We start from the raw sequence: 20,787 nt of genomic DNA, 5'->3' as shown, positions 1-20,787 counted from the left end.
GTCTGTTGTGCACCAATAATAGGGATTCTTACTAGTGGCAAGTACTCTCGTTACAAAGCGCTATTCTCTTAAAGCTGTATGCAATAATATCCAGGGTGTCAGGAGGAAGTGCATTCCTTCTGCAAGAGAGAAGTATAGGCAGTTTTATAATCCTCTGCAAGACCGGATGCCTTACAGAGATACAAAGGCCTATCGTCCTTGAATATCCTTTTTCATGATAACCAGCATAGAGAGTTGGCCACGGTAATCTTTTTCATTTGGAAGGAGAACCTTTGTATGAAATAAGGAGAACCCTACAGTTCACTGTGGGAGAGACAAGTGACACAGTTTGCATTGTTCATATGGGCCCAATCAGTGAAAGACAGATGGGTTCTCCAGGTCATCTTCTCAGTTTACCATCTAGAGTTCATTCAATCGTGAGAGAAAATATTTGTAATTTCCAGGTATCTGAGATCTTGCTTAGAAATTAAAGCATTAGACCGTTTTCTAGCTGACTTGACAATGTTATAATGAAAGTCACTTGCTCTCAAAAAAGTATAGGAATCTATTCTAGAATATTTCTGGTAAGGAAAGTATCTTGAGAGTTCAAAGCTTTATAAAATCTCAGGAGGATGAATACCTTTCTCCAAGTAAGAACATTCAACATGGTCTCACTGAACACAATTATTCAAGCAGTCGGGTTAAAAGACTGGTGTGTATCTCTAGACCTGAAGAACACATATATGCATGTACCTGCCACACAGAACCAGAGATCTCAGGTTGGCAATAAAAGGGATACATTATCCATATGCTGCCCTCCCATTTGGATTAGCGACATCCCTAAGGACCTTTACCAAGGTAGTTCCATTAGAGGCTGAGCTGAGAAAAAGGGTATCCAGATTTATCCATACCTGGACGATTTGTTAATACAATATCAAGACAAACATCTGTTAGTATATCACACACACTAATCAAATTCCTGGAATAGCACAGTTGAATAATAAACAGAGAAAAGCCAACTAACCCCATCTCAGTCTTTCAAAATTTTGGGAGTCATGTTCCAGACAGTACAGGGAAGAATCTACCTTCCCTGAGACAAGGGGCAGCAAATCAGAAGCCAGGCCATAACATTAAGGCACTCATGCTGAGTCGGCAATGGATTGCATAGATTATTGGTAAAGTTTGCTTCAACACTAAGTTTTTGCAAAATGAGCGGGGTTCCATATGAGACTACTGCAGAAGAACTTCCTGGAGCAGTGGAACAAAGACCCAAAACATACAGAGCGTGTGTGTGCGCCACAATCTACAGAATACACGCTGTCTCTGGGGATAACAATTGGGCAGTTGAACGAAGTCTTATAACAAACTTCCAGCAAACATGCAGTGACTGTTTTGATATTTTTTCAAACACATTCAGGACACGAATGTAAAAAATAAAATCAGACAACCTTGCCACAGTGAAATATATATATTGTAAAACAAGGAGGGACTAGAAGCGGAAGACTCTTGGCGCTAACAACATCTATTATATCATGGGCAGAACTCCACTTGTACAACTTCAGAGCTTCATAATCCTGGATGCCGAACTACAGCAGCCGAATTTTTGGTCGAACGATCATTCATTCAGGTGAATGGGATGACAGAATATTCTATCAGCTGGTGCATTGTGGGGGGTACGCCTCGGATAGGTCGCCATAAGGTTTATCACAACAAGAAGGTTGTTCTGCTACACATATTTGCATCATCATGCCAGTCAGGTGGATGCTTTCAGCTTCCTGTGGAACTTAGAGCTGGTCTGCATATTTCCTCTGTTCTTGCAGAAACAAGGACAAACAGCCTAGTAACGTGTGGTTTGTGTAGCATATTGGCCAAGTAGCATGTGGTTTGCCCAACTGGTTAATATGGTGATAGGCTTAAATTGGAAGATGCCAGGACTTCAGGACATGTTGAGACCAGGCTCAGTCCCACACCAGGAGCCGAAAAAAATTGCCACAAGCGACATGATGATTAAACGGCAAGCACTGGCAGGGATGTTCGGAAAATGCGATTGCAACATTGTCAGCAATGAATACTTCAACTTTATCACTATACCACCATATATGGCTATGTAACTGACTGGTGTAAGAAGACGAACCAAGATTTTTCTGATTATTCTGTATCATTGATAGAAATTTTACAAGATAGTCTTGACAATGGTCTTAGTCTAAACTCTTTGAACTTCAGGTTTCTGCACAATCTGCATTACTGGAAAACAAACAGGATTATTAGAAGATTTCTACAAGTAGTTGAACATTTAATAACACAAATAAGAAGCACAGTGCTGACATGGGTGATCCACAGGGACTCTAGCACCACCATTTGAACCCTTGCTGCAAATTTCATTAATGTTATTGACTTCTTTGTCTTTGGTTGCTGTTTTGCCACAGATATTGTATTTATGATGGTGATATTTTTAATTAAAATTCAAAACACAAGTCTGTGGCAAACTGCAAAGAAGTTTGACTTGGAGCACGCATGCTCGGCATACACTTGTTTTTAGCTATTCACACTTATATAGTTATTCTAACTGTGTGTGTCTGTCTGCCTGCCTGTGTGCATCTCTGGGAGCCTCTGTCTCCCAAGCACCGAGTCCAGCTGCCACTGCGCATGTGCGCCAGAGCCCGGTCACTACTGCGCATGTGTGCCAGAGCCCGGTCACTACTGCGCATGTGACGAGACCCCACATAGTTTTTTGCGCACAACGTGCGGGAGCCTATTCGTACCGTGACGTCACTCGTGTTATGGTTTTTCGTTACAATTTTTTTTGTATTTTGAAGAGTCAGGTTATGTGCTTTCAGCAAAGCAACTTCTAGGTTCGGAAAAGTTATCAAAGCTTTACCCTCATGGAATTTTTAAATCTGGTATTGAATCAATTAACAATCGGCACATTTGAACCATTGGAAGATATATAGATTAAAAATACTCATTAAAAACTTATTTTTGACAGCACTTGTCATGGCAAAGTTTCCATGAATTACAGATCTTATTTTTGAAACCCTCATATTTGAATAATCATAACGATAAGATTGCAATACGTGCATGCACCCCATGTAGTCTCCTTTTCATGCAAATCAAGAAATTCTTGTTCCTTAACTTTGTCCAGTTGCCTGAAATTGGAATGAGCAGGCTCTGCTTTGCTTGGATGTGGTCAGAGTATTAAATGTATATGTACAAAGGACAATATTATTAAAAAGAAAAATCAAGAATAGGAAGCATAGTTTTTATAATCGGATGGATTAGGTTTGGTATCGCAGCAGTATCATGGGCAGAGAAAGCTGACATCTACAGAACAAATGTGCAATGCAGCTACCTGGTTGTCCATCCATATGTAACCCCCCTTTGGGATTACAATGCTGTAAAGGGTTAATTATTTGAGTCCACACATTGTAATGCTTCATCCCTTATCACATGGTGCTGGGTGACCTAGGCAGAATCCTAGCCATGTATATATGAATGTAATGTATAGCATAGACAACGCATTTACCTGATAACGCAATAGAAAATCGCTTTTACAGCCTATATCGAAGACCACTGATATTGGCCAAAAAAAATATATTCATTGGGACCTATAGTCATCAGTGGCCCAATTTGAGAAATGTTCTTCAAAAGCATGGGAGCATACTTTTGACTGATTCTGCTCTTAAGAAAGCACTGGGAGAAAGGGCAAGCCTTACGAGTAGAAGGTCCCCTAATCTCAGGGACAAACTTGTCCATAGTCATTATGTTCAACATACCATATTACGCATTACTCCCGGAAGAAGCCCTCAATACGAAACGTATGTCATGTGGGAGTGCTATGCCGGGACCCCATCTCTTTATACCTATATGCTCACACTTGTACACTATATTTGTGTGAACTTTGGACTTTCAGCATTATTCTGATGTGCTGTTCATCATTACTGCCTTTTGAACGTTCACATAGTCAGCAAGGACTTCTGTGGCTGAGTATCTACACTTATTTTACACTTGGTACTCGCTATGTTAGGATGCCTTCAAGATATTGTATTTGCAGGTAGAGCCTTTAGTTTTGTGTTCTGGACTTTATTTATCTTGGGCTCAAGCCCCTCTGGCTATTATTCATTGCTAAATCAGCATACTATTCTACCTACTACATGGCAGCAGTCTGTCATATAGTGTGTTCTCAATATCTACACACCTCACGCTGACCTTTGGGTTATTTATGACATGACTGACAGGATATAATTTGTAGGATTTATCCTTCAGCTTACATATTTAACATGTGTGTTCTTCAGCTCAATCATTACGGTTTGACCTGGTCATTCCTGTATGCATATTGCAGTCTCACTCACTGTCTAGTGAGATTTGGCTCCTTGTACGGCCACCCATATAGAATTATCACGTAGTTCCGTTTGTATGCATGGGTACTCGCCTGTTCTACTTCTTATGACCGGCCGATCGTGACCGTATAGTGAGCATTTGTTCTCTGTATCATCTGTGTCCTTTGCATCTGATGTTGACTTTGTATTTTGCACAGCAATCGTATTTCATTCTGTTGAGGTTACTTAGGGGTCCTCTGTGGATATATATGTATGTATTTTTTTTTTTTTTTTTTTTTTTTTTTTTTAAATATAGCTTGGTTTTTTTTTTATATGTGTGTTTTAATAAATTTGTCATTTTTTGGTTATCCCGAGTGCTTCTTCTGGGACTTTTTTTTTTTTCTCTCTTTTGTCTTGGTCATATTTATTTGTCCCAGGAGCACCACCAGCCACCATTATTTGTAGCATATTTGCAGGTTTTTGGGCACCTATGACCTCACTTGTGAATGCAGTATCTTTGTGTTTGTGTGTGTGTGTGTGTGTCTGCATCACACGCGGAACAAGAGACAGTCCTGTCGGCGAACATGTCTCGGGCTAAGGCCCTGCTGCACACGACCGCCTTGCTTGCCGGCGGCACTTGCAAGTCACTGCACCGCGATCTGCAGTTAACTTTTTTGGTGTGGAGGGGCGTGGTCAAAGCGGGTCGGGTGGGCGCAGCCTAAGGCTTTTGGAAGGCTTCCCTCCCGAGCTCAATGACAAGCGAGGTCTTGCCCGCCCACGGCACTGGGCACACTGAGCCCGGGGAGAGGGGTGGAGGAAGTTGTGGGTCCGCGGGCGGCTCAATTAGATCCCTTGCAGTGTCAACTACTTGACTTGCCCACAATGTCGCCTGGCCTTCCTTCATCTTGAAAATGTAAAATGTCCTTTAGATGCATTCATTAGCACCTCACGTACCCGGGAGGTTGTGGGTCCGGGAGGAGAGGGGTAGGGGGGCAGATCGGGTGCACAACACACACATATACACACACTCCCCCCCGCCCTACCTTTTTGGAGGTGGGGGAAGCTCAGCCCCCCGGTGATGATAGGCTCACCAGCGCACCAAGTGACGCGTCAACGCTCTGGAACACGATAATCGTGTATCCCCTGCTGGCTGACGCGTCACAGCGCGTAGTCAGCCGTGCAGTGAGGAGGGTCTGGGACCGGCTCGGGAGGCTATCGGGCGATGGTGAGTAGCGCAGTCGCGTGCGCGGTCCAACACAGCGGGACCAAGCCCTCAGACTCTGGCCATAATATGAACCATAATAAGGTGGCCATGTCACGGAGGACCAGGTACTTGCATATTTATACCGGGATCATATCACTGAGCAAAGACAATAAGTAAAATAAATTGTGATTTATTCCGTAGAAACAGGCAAACGCACATTGGATTACAATATGCAGAAGAAAATACACTTGCTGTGGGTTTGGGGTTGACAAACTGACTTTTCTAGTTGAAATAAAGTATTTAGTCCACTCCAAATGGTACTGAAAGTGTGACTTAGAAGCCTTTTTGCTTAAAGTCCTGTAGCTGTTTCTTGCGGTCTCCGCAAGGCTTCTTTGGGTCGGTCCGAACCCCCATACCAGCTTTAATAAACGATACTTTTCTACTCTTCTTTATTAAAAGGTGCCAAGTCTATTTGGTGTGGGAGATAGAGTGAAAACTGTAACTGTGTTTTTTCCTCACTAGCCATATCTCTGACACTCAATAAATAAACTTCTTATTTTAATAAAACCCTCTAGGCCTTATCCTTGGCTGGAGTATCCCCTAAACCCCTTGTACCAGAGTTAGGGTGACATACTAACATGCTTGGCACACTTTATTAGAAATCCCTTAAGTCTTTTGGGGGTGAGGGATAGAGGGAGAACTAAATTGTCTGTCCCCCCAGCCATATCCCTTGTACTCTGCAAACTGGGACTTTTCTTTAGTCTAATAAAAAAAACTTCTCAGCCGTATACCTGGCTGGAGTATCCCCTAAACTCCTTATACCAGCGTTCGGGTGACCTGGGCAGCCCCTCCTGTTATATTAGGGACCCCTTGACTGTTTCAGTGACCCTTTTCCTCCCTGTAAGAGAAACAAAGAACAAGGGGAGCGCGGATGAGTAACACCAGAATAAAAAAACAATAATAAAAGGGGAGACTGGCTAGTTATATAACCAGACTTGCCTAATACCAAATACAGGCACAAGGGTCCTGATGAACCGCAGTCAATGCACTGTGAATGGTATATTTAAACGGGATGGGTGAGTAGCCAATAAAAATAAATTAATACTCACACAGGCCTGTGATACACTGACTGTATCAGTGCTTTTTTGTCCATGTTTTTTATTTAATAAATCCCTCTGATTATTCAGGCTTCAGTCACAGATGGATTCCAAGATGCACTGTTTTTAAGTAAAAACCTATCTTGCTTTATCCATTTTAACACTGCTGGAAGAAGAGATCAGCGTGTCTCGAAAGCTCGCACAAATAAAAGAATTTCGTTAGCCACAGAACAGTATAGTCTATTCATTTTTGATTATTAAGCTCGGCTAACACGGTAGATATACATACATACATACATACATACCACGGATGAGACACAGGTGAGGGACCTCACTGAATAGTGTATATAGGGTTATAATATAGATATGTCTAGTTTATGGTAAGTTGTTTTCTAGTATGGGACAGTGCCCTGTTCAGATGGCGTCCCTAGGAATGGCACCACCCTACTCTTCTGATTCGCATAGAGGCCTTATGACCAGAAAGTGCTCTCTCAGCTGCAGCCCTGAAGCATAGTTGGATCAGTCCCATCAGAGGGTCCATAGATTACTCGCACCCAGAAGGCCACGAGATGGAATTCAGTATCTGAGACTAGGATACAGACAGAGTACTACAAAGCCCTTCAGAGGCCCAAAGGAGATGGAGCACTACTGACGCTAAGCAGCAGAGGGATTACTTGGGTAAAAGGAGTTCGTAAAGCCTCAGAACCTTCCTAGCAGGCCGAGATTGGGGGCAGCTAGGGAAGCACACGCAGTGAACCATGATGAAACTATACACAAAGTAATGCGATGTATATGAGACTTTATCGATGATGATTAATAAAGATGCAGTTTGTATGAATAAAATTCCTGGCGCCCTTAATTGCACTACTATTGCCCAGCCTGCTAAAATCCAGCACCCTGATGATATAATCAACACTGACAAAGCCAATCCAAGAGACATTTGATGTCGATTCTCTAGGAGCCGGGCAGGAAGGGTTAGACATACATTTGCTTTTGGACATAAAGTTATTTGTGCTGTGGTTTAGTAGGTTAATCTCTCCCTGTTTTTTTTTTTTTTAACAAGTGTTCTGTTACATTCCTATAGGTCTATGCTGCCATGGGGATGAAAGAGTGTGAAACTTGTATTCAATATTTCCCTTTCTCCTAGTCCGCTATGGACCTGGTTTCTTCTTGGAGATCAAACATGTATCCATGTTTGTCTGCTGTGAATAACTCTACTTTATTGTAGCTGCATAAGAATAGTGAGTGGTGGGTCTATGAGGGAGCCTTTCGTCGTAAGCAGACAAACCAGAAGTTCTTGCTCTACTTTCAACCTGAGTAAGCAATAAAGCCCCATATGTCTATGCTTAAATGGGGGACTAAGAGAGGGGGGCGGGGGGGAGGGCTTCAGTTCTCTTTCATGGAATCAAAATGACTGCCATTCAAGCCTCATTCCCATGGGTCAGTAGGAAGTTGCACAGCTGATGATTTAGTTGTGGCTTCCTACTACTCCACCCTGCGGCCATCTTTGCCTTATATTTTTACCTATCTGCCAGTTAAATTAAAGGGATCAGGGGGTCCCCAGATCTGCTATGGGGACACTTCCAGTTTTAGCTAGAGGTGTGTGTGTGTGTGTGTGTGTGTGTGTGTGTGTGTGTGTGTACGTACCTATCTATATCCCCACGGCTTAGTGCTTTTAAGTATTTTTGTGCATCTTTTGGCAACAAGCAGGGTTAAGGCCGTGTTTCCCAACCTGGGGGCTGCCTATCTCTGTACACTAAGAATTAGTGACAGGTGAATATATACGCTGGTTGATACAAAAGGAATAAGAATGGGGGGAGAGGGGATCCCAGAAAGAAAGCCGTTTTCCTGCATTATTACCCAAGTGATCTATATTACTATGTAGTATACTTATTGCTTTCTGTACCAAATACAGAATGGAGGTCGGAAAAGCAAGATGTGTGTGTGTGTGTGTGTGTGTGTGTGTGGTTTTGATTTTAACGAGGAATGCCGCGGTTTAATGCCGTTTGGGAACCACTAGCTTAAGGGTTATGCCACAGGACTTGACTCTAGCTGTTACTTTTGGAACAGATAAGAAGAAGGAGATTGACGCACTGGCTGCTGAATACATCGCCAAAGTACGGGACCTTTCGTCCGAGCAGAGGGTGCAGCACCTTCAACGCATCCAGTGTGCCTACAGCAAGTGCAAAGAGTACAGCGATGACAAGGTGCAGCTCGCCATGCAGACTTATGAGATGGTGAGCGGGGGTACGGGATAGATACAAAACTGTAATTGGCCGGCAAATAAGTCAGGATGGTTTTGTAGTTCAGTTGCCAATGTGATTTTGCCATATTTAGCCTGAACAAAATAATTTAAAAGACTTTAAAAACGCAGTCTAGTGTGGGTCCAAATTGAATTATTGCCATTGGTTTTAAGGGGCACGCCCTCCCTCCCTCCATAGACGAAAAGTGAAATAAGTGCAGTGGCCTGTTTACATGGCTAAATGTACATGCTAAAAAAAAAAAAAAGCATAGTTATCACATTTTCCTTTGTTTATTTCTAGACACTGAGCTGCCTCTGTTAGTCAAGAAATAACAGAACAATAATTACCAAATACGATTTTAAAAAGCAACTAAAAAAATAAAAAAATTCTTTACAAAAAACAAATGAAACTATCTGGTTTTAAGATTGATTAAGTCTTTCTTATGAAGCCGATATACATTGATGAAATATTTTGATAGAGGTTATTTTTTTTTTTTGCTCTCTGTGTAAGCCCCAGTAAGCAGGATGTGCTATTCCCTCTCACCTAACCCTATAGTAGGCTGGAAGCAGATAGTAGATTTTTGGGGGGGTTGCGGGAGCGTGTTTGGGATAAGGGCTCTTGGATGACATGGCTTGTGGATCTCTCTCAATAGGTGGACAAACACATCCGGCGGCTGGACGCAGACCTGGCACGTTTTGAGGCCGACCTGAAAGAGAAGCTGGAAGGGACGGAGTTTGACAGTCCAGCAGGACGGGGTATAAAAAGTGAGCATCTCACTTATACTCAGACAGGGCGCTAGCCTACCCTGGCTGTACCTAAGATGAGGTACATGAAACCAGGAACTGCCTGGGTGAGAAAATGCAGAAATAAACTGCTTTAAAAAGAATAAGCATTGACAAGGTTGGGGAGTGCTTGGGTGAGGTTAAGATGTAACCGACTTTAGTGCGTCTTTAAATAGTGTTTAGCGTTTTAAGCAACGGTGCAATAAAATCTGCTACATCTTTACCTGAGCGTTGGTAATGTCAGGAAGTGCCTAGAAGAGGTACCTGATCCATGACAGTGTCTGGACAAGATACCAGAGTTTTTGCTATTGTCATTGGTTGAGAGGGACCATTTAATCTTGGAGTGATGCGTTAACTCTATGTAGACCCGATTTCTGTGAAACCTGGAATTGCCTGTGGGTATTATGTAAGGACTGACCCTGCTTGGGAGAATACATGAGCCCTGACTTTGTACATGAGCTGTCAACCTTCAGAAGGGTTCATCTGTTTTGCGACCAACAAGGCAAATAAACTGGTGTTTCTCTCTTTTTCTGTTTTGTCATTGCTTTCATCTTTAATTCTTCTTCACATCTTAAAGTCTTGAACATTATTTGGTGTCACTGCAAAAATGCGTTCGAGCAGCGATTTTGAATCTTTTAGAAATTTAGTTTTACTTCTCATCTTGCCTATCCAGGTATACTTAAATGAATTCTGTGTTTCGGTATCTTTTTTTTATTTTTATATATATATTGTCTTCAGGACTTGTCGATCCACTGCTGGATGAAAGCATCCCCAATGATCTTCCACATATTGAGGTTACAAGCCTTCTCCAAGTTGCTCAAGCACATTTTTATGATTTCATCCCATCTTACTTTTGATAATCATCTTTTAATCGCTCTTGGAATCCAGTCTAGTATCGTCTTTGTTCAACGAGGGTCATTTCTTCTGGCGATGTGTCCGGCCAACTGCCATTTTAATTTCTTCACTCTTGTGATGTCAGACTTTTGTTTGGTTTCAAACTCGTTCATTATTTTTCCTGTATCTACAGGTAATACCCAGCATATATCTCTCCATACTTCTTTGGGTTGTTTGAAGCTTCTGAATTATCTTTGCACTTAGGGTCAAACTTGAACATCCACACATGGGCATGGGCAGAATACACTGAACAAAAACTTTTCTTGCGGCACCATGGAAGGTTCCCTTGAAATATTGTCTTGTTTCTTCCAAATGCGCTCCATCTTCATTCTCCTATGGATTTAATTCAAAAGTTCCCATCTATTGTTATTTGCCAGCCATGGTAGACCTAGTCTTAGACTACTTCTATTCCATTTATTTTAACCTTTGCTGACTTGACACTTTTGGTCTTGCTGAGATTGATACGGAGGCTCACATTCTTACTTGCTTCAATGAGTTCTCCAATTTTGTTGCTGGAGGCCTTTTTGAATTGTGGCAGAAATAAGTGATCTGCAAATCGGCAGTGACTCAAATATTCACTGATGATTTTAATTTCCTTTTTCTTACCAATCTGTCTTGAACAAGTGTTGCAGAGAAAAGCTTTGGTGACATGGTGTCTCCCTTTCGCACTTCCTTACTGATTCTTATTTTGCTTGTACCTTCATGTAATCTAATAGATTATGTGGCATTCTCGTAAATGTTCTTTATAATGTCCACATTTTGCTTCTTCAACATGTTTTTTTAATGCATCTAGGATTGCTGGTGTGCAGACAAAATCAAATGCTTTTTCGTAATCTACGAATCCTAAACTGAGTGGTAGATCGTATTCATTACTTAGGGTAATGAATACTTGTATGACTTGGGTGTGGTCCATTGTGTTGTATCTACTGCAAAATCCTGCTTGTTCTCTAGGCTGGGCAAAGCCCATGGTCTGTTGTAACAGATTAGTATCTTTGTAAAAATCTTTTAAGTGATTGGAAGTAGACTGATTTTGGTTTGTAGTTCTTGGGGTCGTCTTTGTCTAATTTCTTGTGGATGAAGATAACTATGCCATTACTTCATTCCTCTGGAATCTTCCTGTTCTTCAAGCACAATGTTTTGCAAGGATTTTTTCTTTCTACTACCCCAGCTTCTTTCAAGATTTTAGTTGTAATTCCATCTTCTCCCTCCCAACCCCCTGGGAGCCTTCCAATTCTTCATGGATATTGTGTGTGTGTGTGTGTGTGTGTGTGTGTGTGTGTGTGTGTGTGTGTGTGTGTATCAGTACCGTGTTAGCCGAGCTTTAATAATCAAAAATGAACAGACGATACCGTTCTGTCACTAACTAAATGCTTTTATTTGTGCGACAAATACTCTATGACTGTAATCCTATACCAATAGGACCACTTAGTATCTACACACACTTTTAGTAATGCCACACCTACCCACACCATCGATATACACCCACTCCACACACACCTTTAGTAACGTGCTGTATACACGGTGGGCTCATTATTTATATTTAAATACTTACTTACACACACACACACTCTTACATCTCTCACAATCAGGGACTATTTAACACCTCAAGTCATAAATCGCACACTTCACAAGGGGGAGGGATGAGCTCTAGTCATATTCTAAGATGCACTGTTTTTAAGTTTAACACTTGCTTGCTTTATTCAATATAACATTGCCGGAAGAAGAAATCCGTGTATCTCGAAAGCTCGCACAAATAAAGGCATTTTGTTAGCCACAGAACGGTATCGTCTATTCATTTTTGAGATATATATATATATATATATATATATCACACACGTATTCTTTGCCTCTGTATTTACCAGGGAAGAATCAATTGTAGTAATAGTGTCGCGGGAGGAAGCCACAACCTCTATATTAACAAACAATTGGTTAATTGAGGAAGAAGTTCATAGATGGCTTGATAAAAAATTATGAAAATAAAGCTACTGGCCCTGATGGTATATATCCAAGAGTTCTTAAGGAGCTAAATTCAGTAATAGCCAACCCATTACATGTAATATTCAAGGACTCCATTTCCACAGGCTCAGTATCACAAGCAGACGTGCCTATATTTAAAAAGGGAGATAGATCACAACCAGGGAATTACAGATCTGTAGGCTTAACATCAATAGGGAGGAAGCTACTTGAAGGTTTAGTACGCGATAATATTCAGCAATACCTAATTGATAACATTATTAGTAATTGTCAGCATGGATTTATGAAGTATAGGCCAAACTAACCTTATTAGTTTCTTTGAGGAGGTAAGTATGAATTCAGACCAGGGTAATGCAGTTGACGTGGTTTACTTCGATTTTGCAAAGGATTTTGATACGGATCCACACAATAGGTTAGTATAAAGCAAATTGGACTCTGTATAAATATTTGCACCTGGATTGAAAACTGGTTGAAGGACAGACAACAGAGGGTAGTCATAACTGGAACTTTTTCAGGTTGGGCTAAAGTCGTGAGTGGAATACCTCAGGGATCGGTACTGGGACCCCTGCTTTTTAACTTGTTTAATAATGACCTTGAGGTTGGCATAGAGCAGTGGGACGCAATCTTTTCCCCCTGCGCCCCACTGCTAGCTTTCCCCCCTCTCCTTGCGCCCCCCCCCCCTCTTACCTTGATTCAGACGTCATGACGTCACGTTGTCATGGCAACGTGATGTCACATGAACCTGCCGCGTTGCCATGGCGACGTGTCACCAGGAGTGTCTGAATCAATGTAAATAAGGTTTACAGAGGCCCTGCAGCTCCCCCAGCATTAATTAAAATGCCTTTGGGAAGCGCGCGAGGCCTCTGTAATCCCTGCGCCCCTCACTTTGCACACCACTGGCATAGAGGACAAAGTCTCCATCTTTGCTCAAGACACTAAAGGGCTTGATGCATTAAGCAGCGATAAGCCACTTATCGCCAGCAAAGCCTACAGCGATTCAGTAAACTCTGATTTTGCAGAGGAAAACAAAATCGCCAAACACGCGGCGATAAGCCAGTTCCTCAAACTTGCTCAATTCTAGTAGTCCTGATCACCCGCAACCCCCCCCGCAAGGCCTAACCACCCACTAAGGGTCAAATACCACCTTCATCCACCCCCTGCTACCCACAATAAGCATAGCACTGGTGGGTAACCCCTTCATTGCCTTAGCAGTTAGCCACTAGTAATGAAGTTGCCTGTGAATGCATTTTTCATGCGTCAGATTCATGCCGGGGGTCTCCGGTGGTGATATTAATGGATATCCGCTCCGGAGTCTCCCGGCATCAATCCAATGCAGGAAAAATGCATTTTTATTTTCTAAGTGCTGTCTCGCCGCTTATCGGCCGCTTCTCACCACCTTCTTGCTAACTTTTTCTGGTGGGACGATTTGGAGAGGAAATCTCAATTCTAGAGCGGCGATCAGCCTCGATAAGCTAATCGGGGCTACTAGAATTGAGCAAGTATGAGAAACTGGCGAAAAGTGGCTTATTTTTATTTTATTTTTTTGCCCAGTGGGACCCCCGTCGGCCTATGTTATCAATTGTATGTTCAAATAAATAATGGTTTTATGTGGGGGCACAGGGGGTGGTTAATTTAAATTTTATTACTAGTGTAGATGAGCAGGGGGTCTCCAGAGCACAACCCTGATGTTTTCGGGTCCGGGGACCCCCTGCTTCCCGAGATACAGGCCCCGTTATGGGGTGCTGGTATCTCCTCTGCATGTAGATGTCTCGCGTCACTTGACCGGGATATTTCAATGCATAGGAGCTAACGGCACCCCATAACGGGCCTGTATTTCGGGAAGCAGGGGGTCCCCGGACCTGAAAACATCGTGGCTCTGCTCCGGAGACCCCCTGCTCATCTACACTAGTAATAACATTTTATTTTGGCCGAGATTTGCGTAGAGAGAGGCATCGCCATCTCAGTCGCCAGCTGCTCACCATGTAAGCAACATTTGCAATCACTGGTGTTCGGGGTTTTCTGCATAGTGATGGGAGCGCTGTCAAAAATGGCGATTTAAAAAAAAAAAAAAATTCTATCAGACTTTACTGCATGAGGCCCTAAGTTGTGTAAGGTAGTAGAATCTGAGCAGGATCCAATTTCTCTAGAAGGATTTGGCTAGACTGGAAACTTGGGCAGGTAAATGCCAGGTGAGGTTTAATACAGATAAATGTAAGATTATGCATTTGGAAAACAAGAATAAACAGGCATTTTACAAATTAAATAGGTATAAAATAGGAGAATCCTTCATGGAGAAGGATTTAGGAGTGCTTGTAGACAGGTTAGCAATAGTGCCCAAAGTCATGCAGTAGCTGCAAAGGCAAAACAGCTCTTATCTTACATTAAACGGACAATGGATGGAAGAAATAAACATAATTATGCTCCCTGTCACAGGAGACCAGGACATTTAACACTTTTATACCGGGATATTCTCTAGGCAAAACACAGTCGTGGAATAAAATGTTGTTTATTCGGGTAAACCCGCCTACACAAAATGAATACACAAAATACAGACGAAAAACACAGTTACTGGGGCTCTGGTGGTGAAAACTAGGGTAACATAGGTGCAGGGCGCCAGCTTCGGAAAGCTTACCCTGACTGGAATATCCACCTGGGCTTCCTGGTCCTCTTTCCGGCTAAAAATCTTAGCCGCAACCGCTACGTTCTAACACAAGACCTTTGACCTCACGTCTGACTTGGCCTCAGCAAGGCAGGCTTTCTTAGCTCCAAAAATGAAGCTGGTTGCTCTGCAATTCGTAACAGAGCAACTTTGAAAAGCCCGCCTTTGCTTCACCAGTCCAAGTCACAGTATCGTCTGGTTCTCTGACTGGGGCATCTCCTTACGTACCTTCTGCTGTTCTATGTTCAGCATTGAAGTAGGAGGAGCAACCAATCATGGTTACTAATACATAGTTGCATTAAGTGAACAGTGTTATACATTATATACAAGACGACATTGCATGCACAGTTACAGATAATATATGTTATAGGCGTATGTAACAGTTACGGACCAGATTCAAATGTGAGGTAACTTTAGTTTGGAAAGAATTTAGACTGGTGGCGGCTGTGAGTCTCCGGTAGATTGTTCCAGTTATGGGGTGCACGTAAGAGAAGGTGCAACCGGATACTTTGTTCAACCATGGGACCATGAACAGTCTTTTGGCATCAGATCTCAGATAAGTGCTGCGTGTGGTAGGAGTGAGGAGCTTGTTCAGATAGCTGGGTAGCTTGCCCAGAAAGTATTTGAAAGCAAGACAGGAAAGGTGAACTTTGCGCCTAGACTCAAGTGATGGCCAATCTAGTTCTTTGAGCATTTCTCAGTGATGTGTGTTGTAGTTGCATTGGAGAACAAAACGGCATATAGAATTGTAGACGGTGTCAAGTTTGCTAAGGTGAGTTTGGAGTGCCGTGCCAAATACTACGTCCCCATAGTCTATTATTGGCATTAATATCTGCTGTGCGATGCGCTTTCTGACCACAGACTTGGGAGGATTTGTTCCTATAAACTACACTTAGTTTGGCATAGGTTTTGGATATCACGGTGTCGATGTGCAACCCTAATGTTAAATGGGAGTCAAACCATATGCCAGAATATTTAAAACTAGTGACAGGGGCTAGGGTGGTTTTAGAGTTACTATGTAAGTTGGTTCTGATCTGGAGCTCATTCATTGGAAGCTTTAAAAATGTAGCCTTGGTCCCAAATACCATTGTTACAGTCTTGTTGGTGTATAAAACCAGTTTGTTTTTGGAAATCCAATTTTCAAATCTCAAAAAGTCAGATTGAAGCACGTGTTCAAGGTCAGAGAGGCTATGGCTGTGTGCATATAAGATTGTGCCATCTGCATACATGTGTATTGAAGCTCCCTTACAAGCTGTAGGAAGATCATTGATGAACACTGAGAAGAATAGTGGCCCCAGAACAGAGCCTTGCTGGATACCGCAGGTGATATCCAAGGGGTTGGAGTTATAACATACACATGTTGGGATCTACATGATAGGTAGGAATTAAACCAGTTTAAAGCCTGCATCCCTATTCCAGGGCTCTGGAGTTTAAGCAAGATTCCATGATCAACAGTATCAAAAGGCTTTGCAAAAATCTAGGAATTTTGCACCAGTGAGTTGTCCCCATTCCATTCCACACTGAATTTCATTGCAAACTTTTAGCAGGGTAGTTACCGTGGAGTGTTTGGTGCGAAAGCCGAATTAGAATTGGCTAGCGAAATATGTTTTGGTATAGTAATCGCTTAACTGGGTGTGAACACACTTTTCCATGACTTTGGATAGTATTGGGGGAAGAGAGATTGGCCTGTAGTTTGAGACAGTGTTTTTGTCCCCACTTATGAAGATTGGGACAACGCTGGCAGTTTTCCAGGTTTTAGGGATATGGCCTGCAGCCAGAATAGAGTTGATTAGGGAAGCAAGCGGTTTGGCTATGGCTGGGGCACCAGGTTGTAGGAACTGAGATTGCAGTAAGTCAGGTCCACATTGGCTGCTTAGTTTTAATTTGAGGAGCACTTGTGTAATCTCCTCTTCAGACACTGGGATAAATTGAAAATTGTGGGCAGTGTTGGGAGAGGATTGGGCTATAGGGGTACTCTCAAAATGAGGTTCATGTTTGTAGTTTGGTTTGTGTTTTGCTAATAAGTTAGTAGCACACCCAAAAAAGTATTAATTGAATGCGTTTGCACTGCAATGCACTACATTTTTTCACTTCGGTAGAGGTAGGGAGCTGTTCAGGACGTGCCTGTGTCCTACTCACAGGCACATGCGCAAGCTGCTGTTTTCCAATTGGGGGATTGGAATCAGCGCATCACACAACTACGGCGGTCTGTAGGGCTGAATAAGTGTCTGTACTTGCGAAGCGAGCGTACGGACACGGGGGAATGGTGCTATTGTAAATATGTCCGTACTCGCGAGTGTCCATAAAGTGAAGGTTCGTATAGCGCGGTATGCCTGTACAAATATATTCGGGGACAGAACAAGGAGCTTTTAAAAGAACTAGTCATCCCAAGGACCGTACAAAGGACACTATGACAGAGGATATACGTTTTATGGACTGAGGGCCATCCCTTAAGATTGGAGGACAGGAGATTTCACCAGCAACAAAGGAAAGGGTTCTTTACAGTAAGGGCAGTTAAAATGTGGAATTCATTACCCATGGAGACTGTGATGGCAGATACAATAGATTATTTCTAAAAAGATGTCAAACCTTTTTTTGAACAAAAGTATACAGGGATATACCAAATAAGCAAACATGGGAAAGATTTGGATCCAGGGAGTAATCTGATTTGCCAGTATTTGGAGTCGGGAAGGAATTTATTTTTTCCTTATGAGGATATCATTACATTATATTTCTCACTGGTGGGGGGGGGGGGGGGGTCTCTGCCCTCTGGATCAATATACTGCAAGTACAAATATAGGTTAATTATCTGTCTATATTTAGCATAGATTGAAAAAAAGACCACATGTCCATTAAGTTCAGCCTCATCTACTGTATGTATGTATATATTGTATATAATATATAAAAATCTTCCATTTCATAACATTTACTAATTCTTTCTAATTACTTACAGTGGCTGTTCCATGTAACAGGTCAAACAGAAAAAGCTCATAACATTGATGGTACTCTAAAATATACATCATTAGAAATGCTAACATTTGCATTTATTACTTAGCCTATCTATCCCGTATAGACTGTTCTGTTTAAGTAATTTATATCACAGTACCTTGATTGTACTATGCTGTGAAATATGGCGGCGCTTTATAAATAACTAATCATATTAACATTCACATGATTTTGGAGGGGACATCTCTGGATTTCAACATCATAACAATAAGGAAAATATCACATGGAAAAGCACAAGGAACTCTATTAAATGGCTTTATTAACCTAAAATAAAAATGGGCAAAAAAAGAGCAGAAAAGTTAAGACTGCACCTGTAACCATTACATTAATAATATAGAAATACATAATTATTGTGTCTGGAAAAGACCAGTATTGGCTATTGCCAAATCTTTTTGTTGAAGCCCTGAGGTTTTATGAAAGATGTTGAAAATCCCACTGTGATGGAGCACATCGCCTCACCTTGCTTGTGTGCTTATTTTTTCTTTAACAGAAAATCGGGGTCAGAAAGAGAAGCGAGGGTCCCGGGGCCGCAGGGTATCTGAAGAGGACACAGTGAAGAAGAAGAAAATAAAAGGAGGGTGAGCGATTCCGGCTATATTGTTTTGTGTCAGTATACTGGAAACAATGACCAGAAAATTAACTGTGCCCAGAAAACTTGTGTAGTGAGCAGCCTAGGAGCGCGAGAACTAGACTAATCTCTATAGCTGCATGGGCCCCATTTTTGGAGCATAAACATTACCCTTGAATTTAGAAGAAAGCAATAAAACATTAGGGAAGTGTTCTCTACACCAGGGGGGCGCAAACTTTTTTCCCTGCGCCCCCCTAACGGCGGTCCCCTCACTCCCGCGCCCCCCCCCAACCCCAACTTACCCTCGCTCCGGCGTAATGACGTCACGTTGCCATAGCAACGTGACGTCACATGACCTCGCAGCGTCATTTTGACGCCGCGTTGCCATGGCGACGCCGGGAGGAAGCCGCCGGAGCCACGGGTAAGTATGGTTTACAGAGGCCCTGCAGCTCCCCCGGCACTTAATTTAAGTGCCTTCGGGAAGCGCGCGGGGCCTCTGTAAACCCCGCGCCCCCCGTCGGCAGTCTCGCGCCCCCCCTGGGGGTCGCGCCCCACAGTTTGCGCACCGCTGCTCTACACTGTGATAATCGAGAGCAGAAGACTTATTCCGAATGCCATGAAGTTGCTTCCCCTTGGTGGAGAAGACTTTAGTCTTTTAAACTGCAGCTCATCTCCGTAACATGGAAGAGCACATTCATTAATTAAACTCCTGGATTTTCAGCAGGTATCAAAAATAGTTTCGTCATTGCTTTAGACATATATATATATATATCAAACAACAGGGAGATAAGCTGCGCCTCTAAGGAACATATACAATAAAATATATGTGCTATAACGATATGATGTAAATGTCTTAATTACATAAGCAAAACATATATACACATATAATAATAATGTGGACCTATAATGATATCAGGCACACAAAAACATGAACAATAAAATATTATAATATAAAAAGCAAAAAAGGATAAACCAGTCCTCGAATAGTCCAATGAAAAGTATAGGTGCTGGTATGTAGGGTCTCCGGCAGCTCTCAGTATGGACCAACCATGTCCACAGGGTATCTAAAAAGAAAAAAAGAGGAGAGAGCGCACGCCCATAGCGTATAAAAGTTTTAATGAAGGGGGGAGGGGGAGAGAGGGGGGTAAAAAACGCACTTACACAAAATGCATTAAAATCAAGCATATGTGATATACATAATCACCACCATCCGGTTTAGCTGAGACTCTTGGGGCACTCCTAAGCTCCGTTGATAAGGGGCAACGTCACTGCAGGTTCCAGGGCTGGTAGCACCATCCGGTCAAACTGCAGGCTTCAGGGGCCTCCGTTGGTAATGGAACACCGTCCCAGCAGATTCACAAAGCAGGTAAGCTATGAAAATGTCCAAGAAAGAGGTCCCGTGTAATGCTGCCTCTAGCACTCGTGCCTGGATCAATACGCTCCAGCGCTTGGTGTGGACTCCAATGTCTCTGCGTCTGACGTCACGACGCTCCCTGACGCGTTTCGTCAGTCACGGCTAACTTTCTCAAAGGGATGTCATAAGAAGGGGAGGTCCGGTATTATATATACAACCTCAGAGTGGTAATTAAAGAAAATCTCCTCCCCTACTCAGCTGCATTCGTTTTTCGTGCTGCTACACACATATATATGCACACTTATATTTACATAAAATACAGGTAATTAACCCTACAAGGATCGGAGGAGAAAGCAAAATTTAACTCTAAATACCAGTCTACATCGTATTGCATATTGAATAGATGACACATAGTATACAAAACATATACATACAAGCTCATTAATAAAAGAAATCATTATATAAAAAAAACCATAAATGTATATTAGATTTATATTTCACATAGACTGGCATAACATAGTTCATCAATGCCAAATTCATCATGACAAAAGTCCTAAAGGGATAAAGGGTTATTAATACGATGCAATACAATGCATAATGCTAGACGATGCCAAAGTACTGCACCTGGTATAGCTCTGGATAATATATGTGTTACATATGACGACTGCTCCATTCTTACCTCATACAATTGGCTATATTTGCTTACTTGTT

General features: G+C 42.2%; 1 protein-coding gene across 1 annotated transcript in view; it reads left to right on the top strand.

Annotated features, from left to right (window-relative positions):
- ING5 (inhibitor of growth family member 5) overlaps window positions 1-20,787 on the top strand; it is a 67,376-nt gene that overhangs the window by 32,089 nt on the left and 14,500 nt on the right. Inside the window, exons 3-5 of the mRNA XM_075569508.1 lie at window positions 8,667-8,833; window positions 9,492-9,603; window positions 18,645-18,732. Coding sequence (XP_075425623.1) covers window positions 8,667-8,833; window positions 9,492-9,603; window positions 18,645-18,732 — 367 coding nt within the window. The remainder of the gene's footprint in view (window positions 1-8,666; window positions 8,834-9,491; window positions 9,604-18,644; window positions 18,733-20,787) is intronic.

The sequence above is a fragment of the Ascaphus truei genome, chromosome 14 (genome assembly GCF_040206685.1).
Source record: "Ascaphus truei isolate aAscTru1 chromosome 14, aAscTru1.hap1, whole genome shotgun sequence".
NCBI lineage: Eukaryota > Metazoa > Chordata > Amphibia > Anura > Ascaphidae > Ascaphus > Ascaphus truei.
This window is presented reverse-complemented; position numbering and strand designations above follow the sequence as displayed.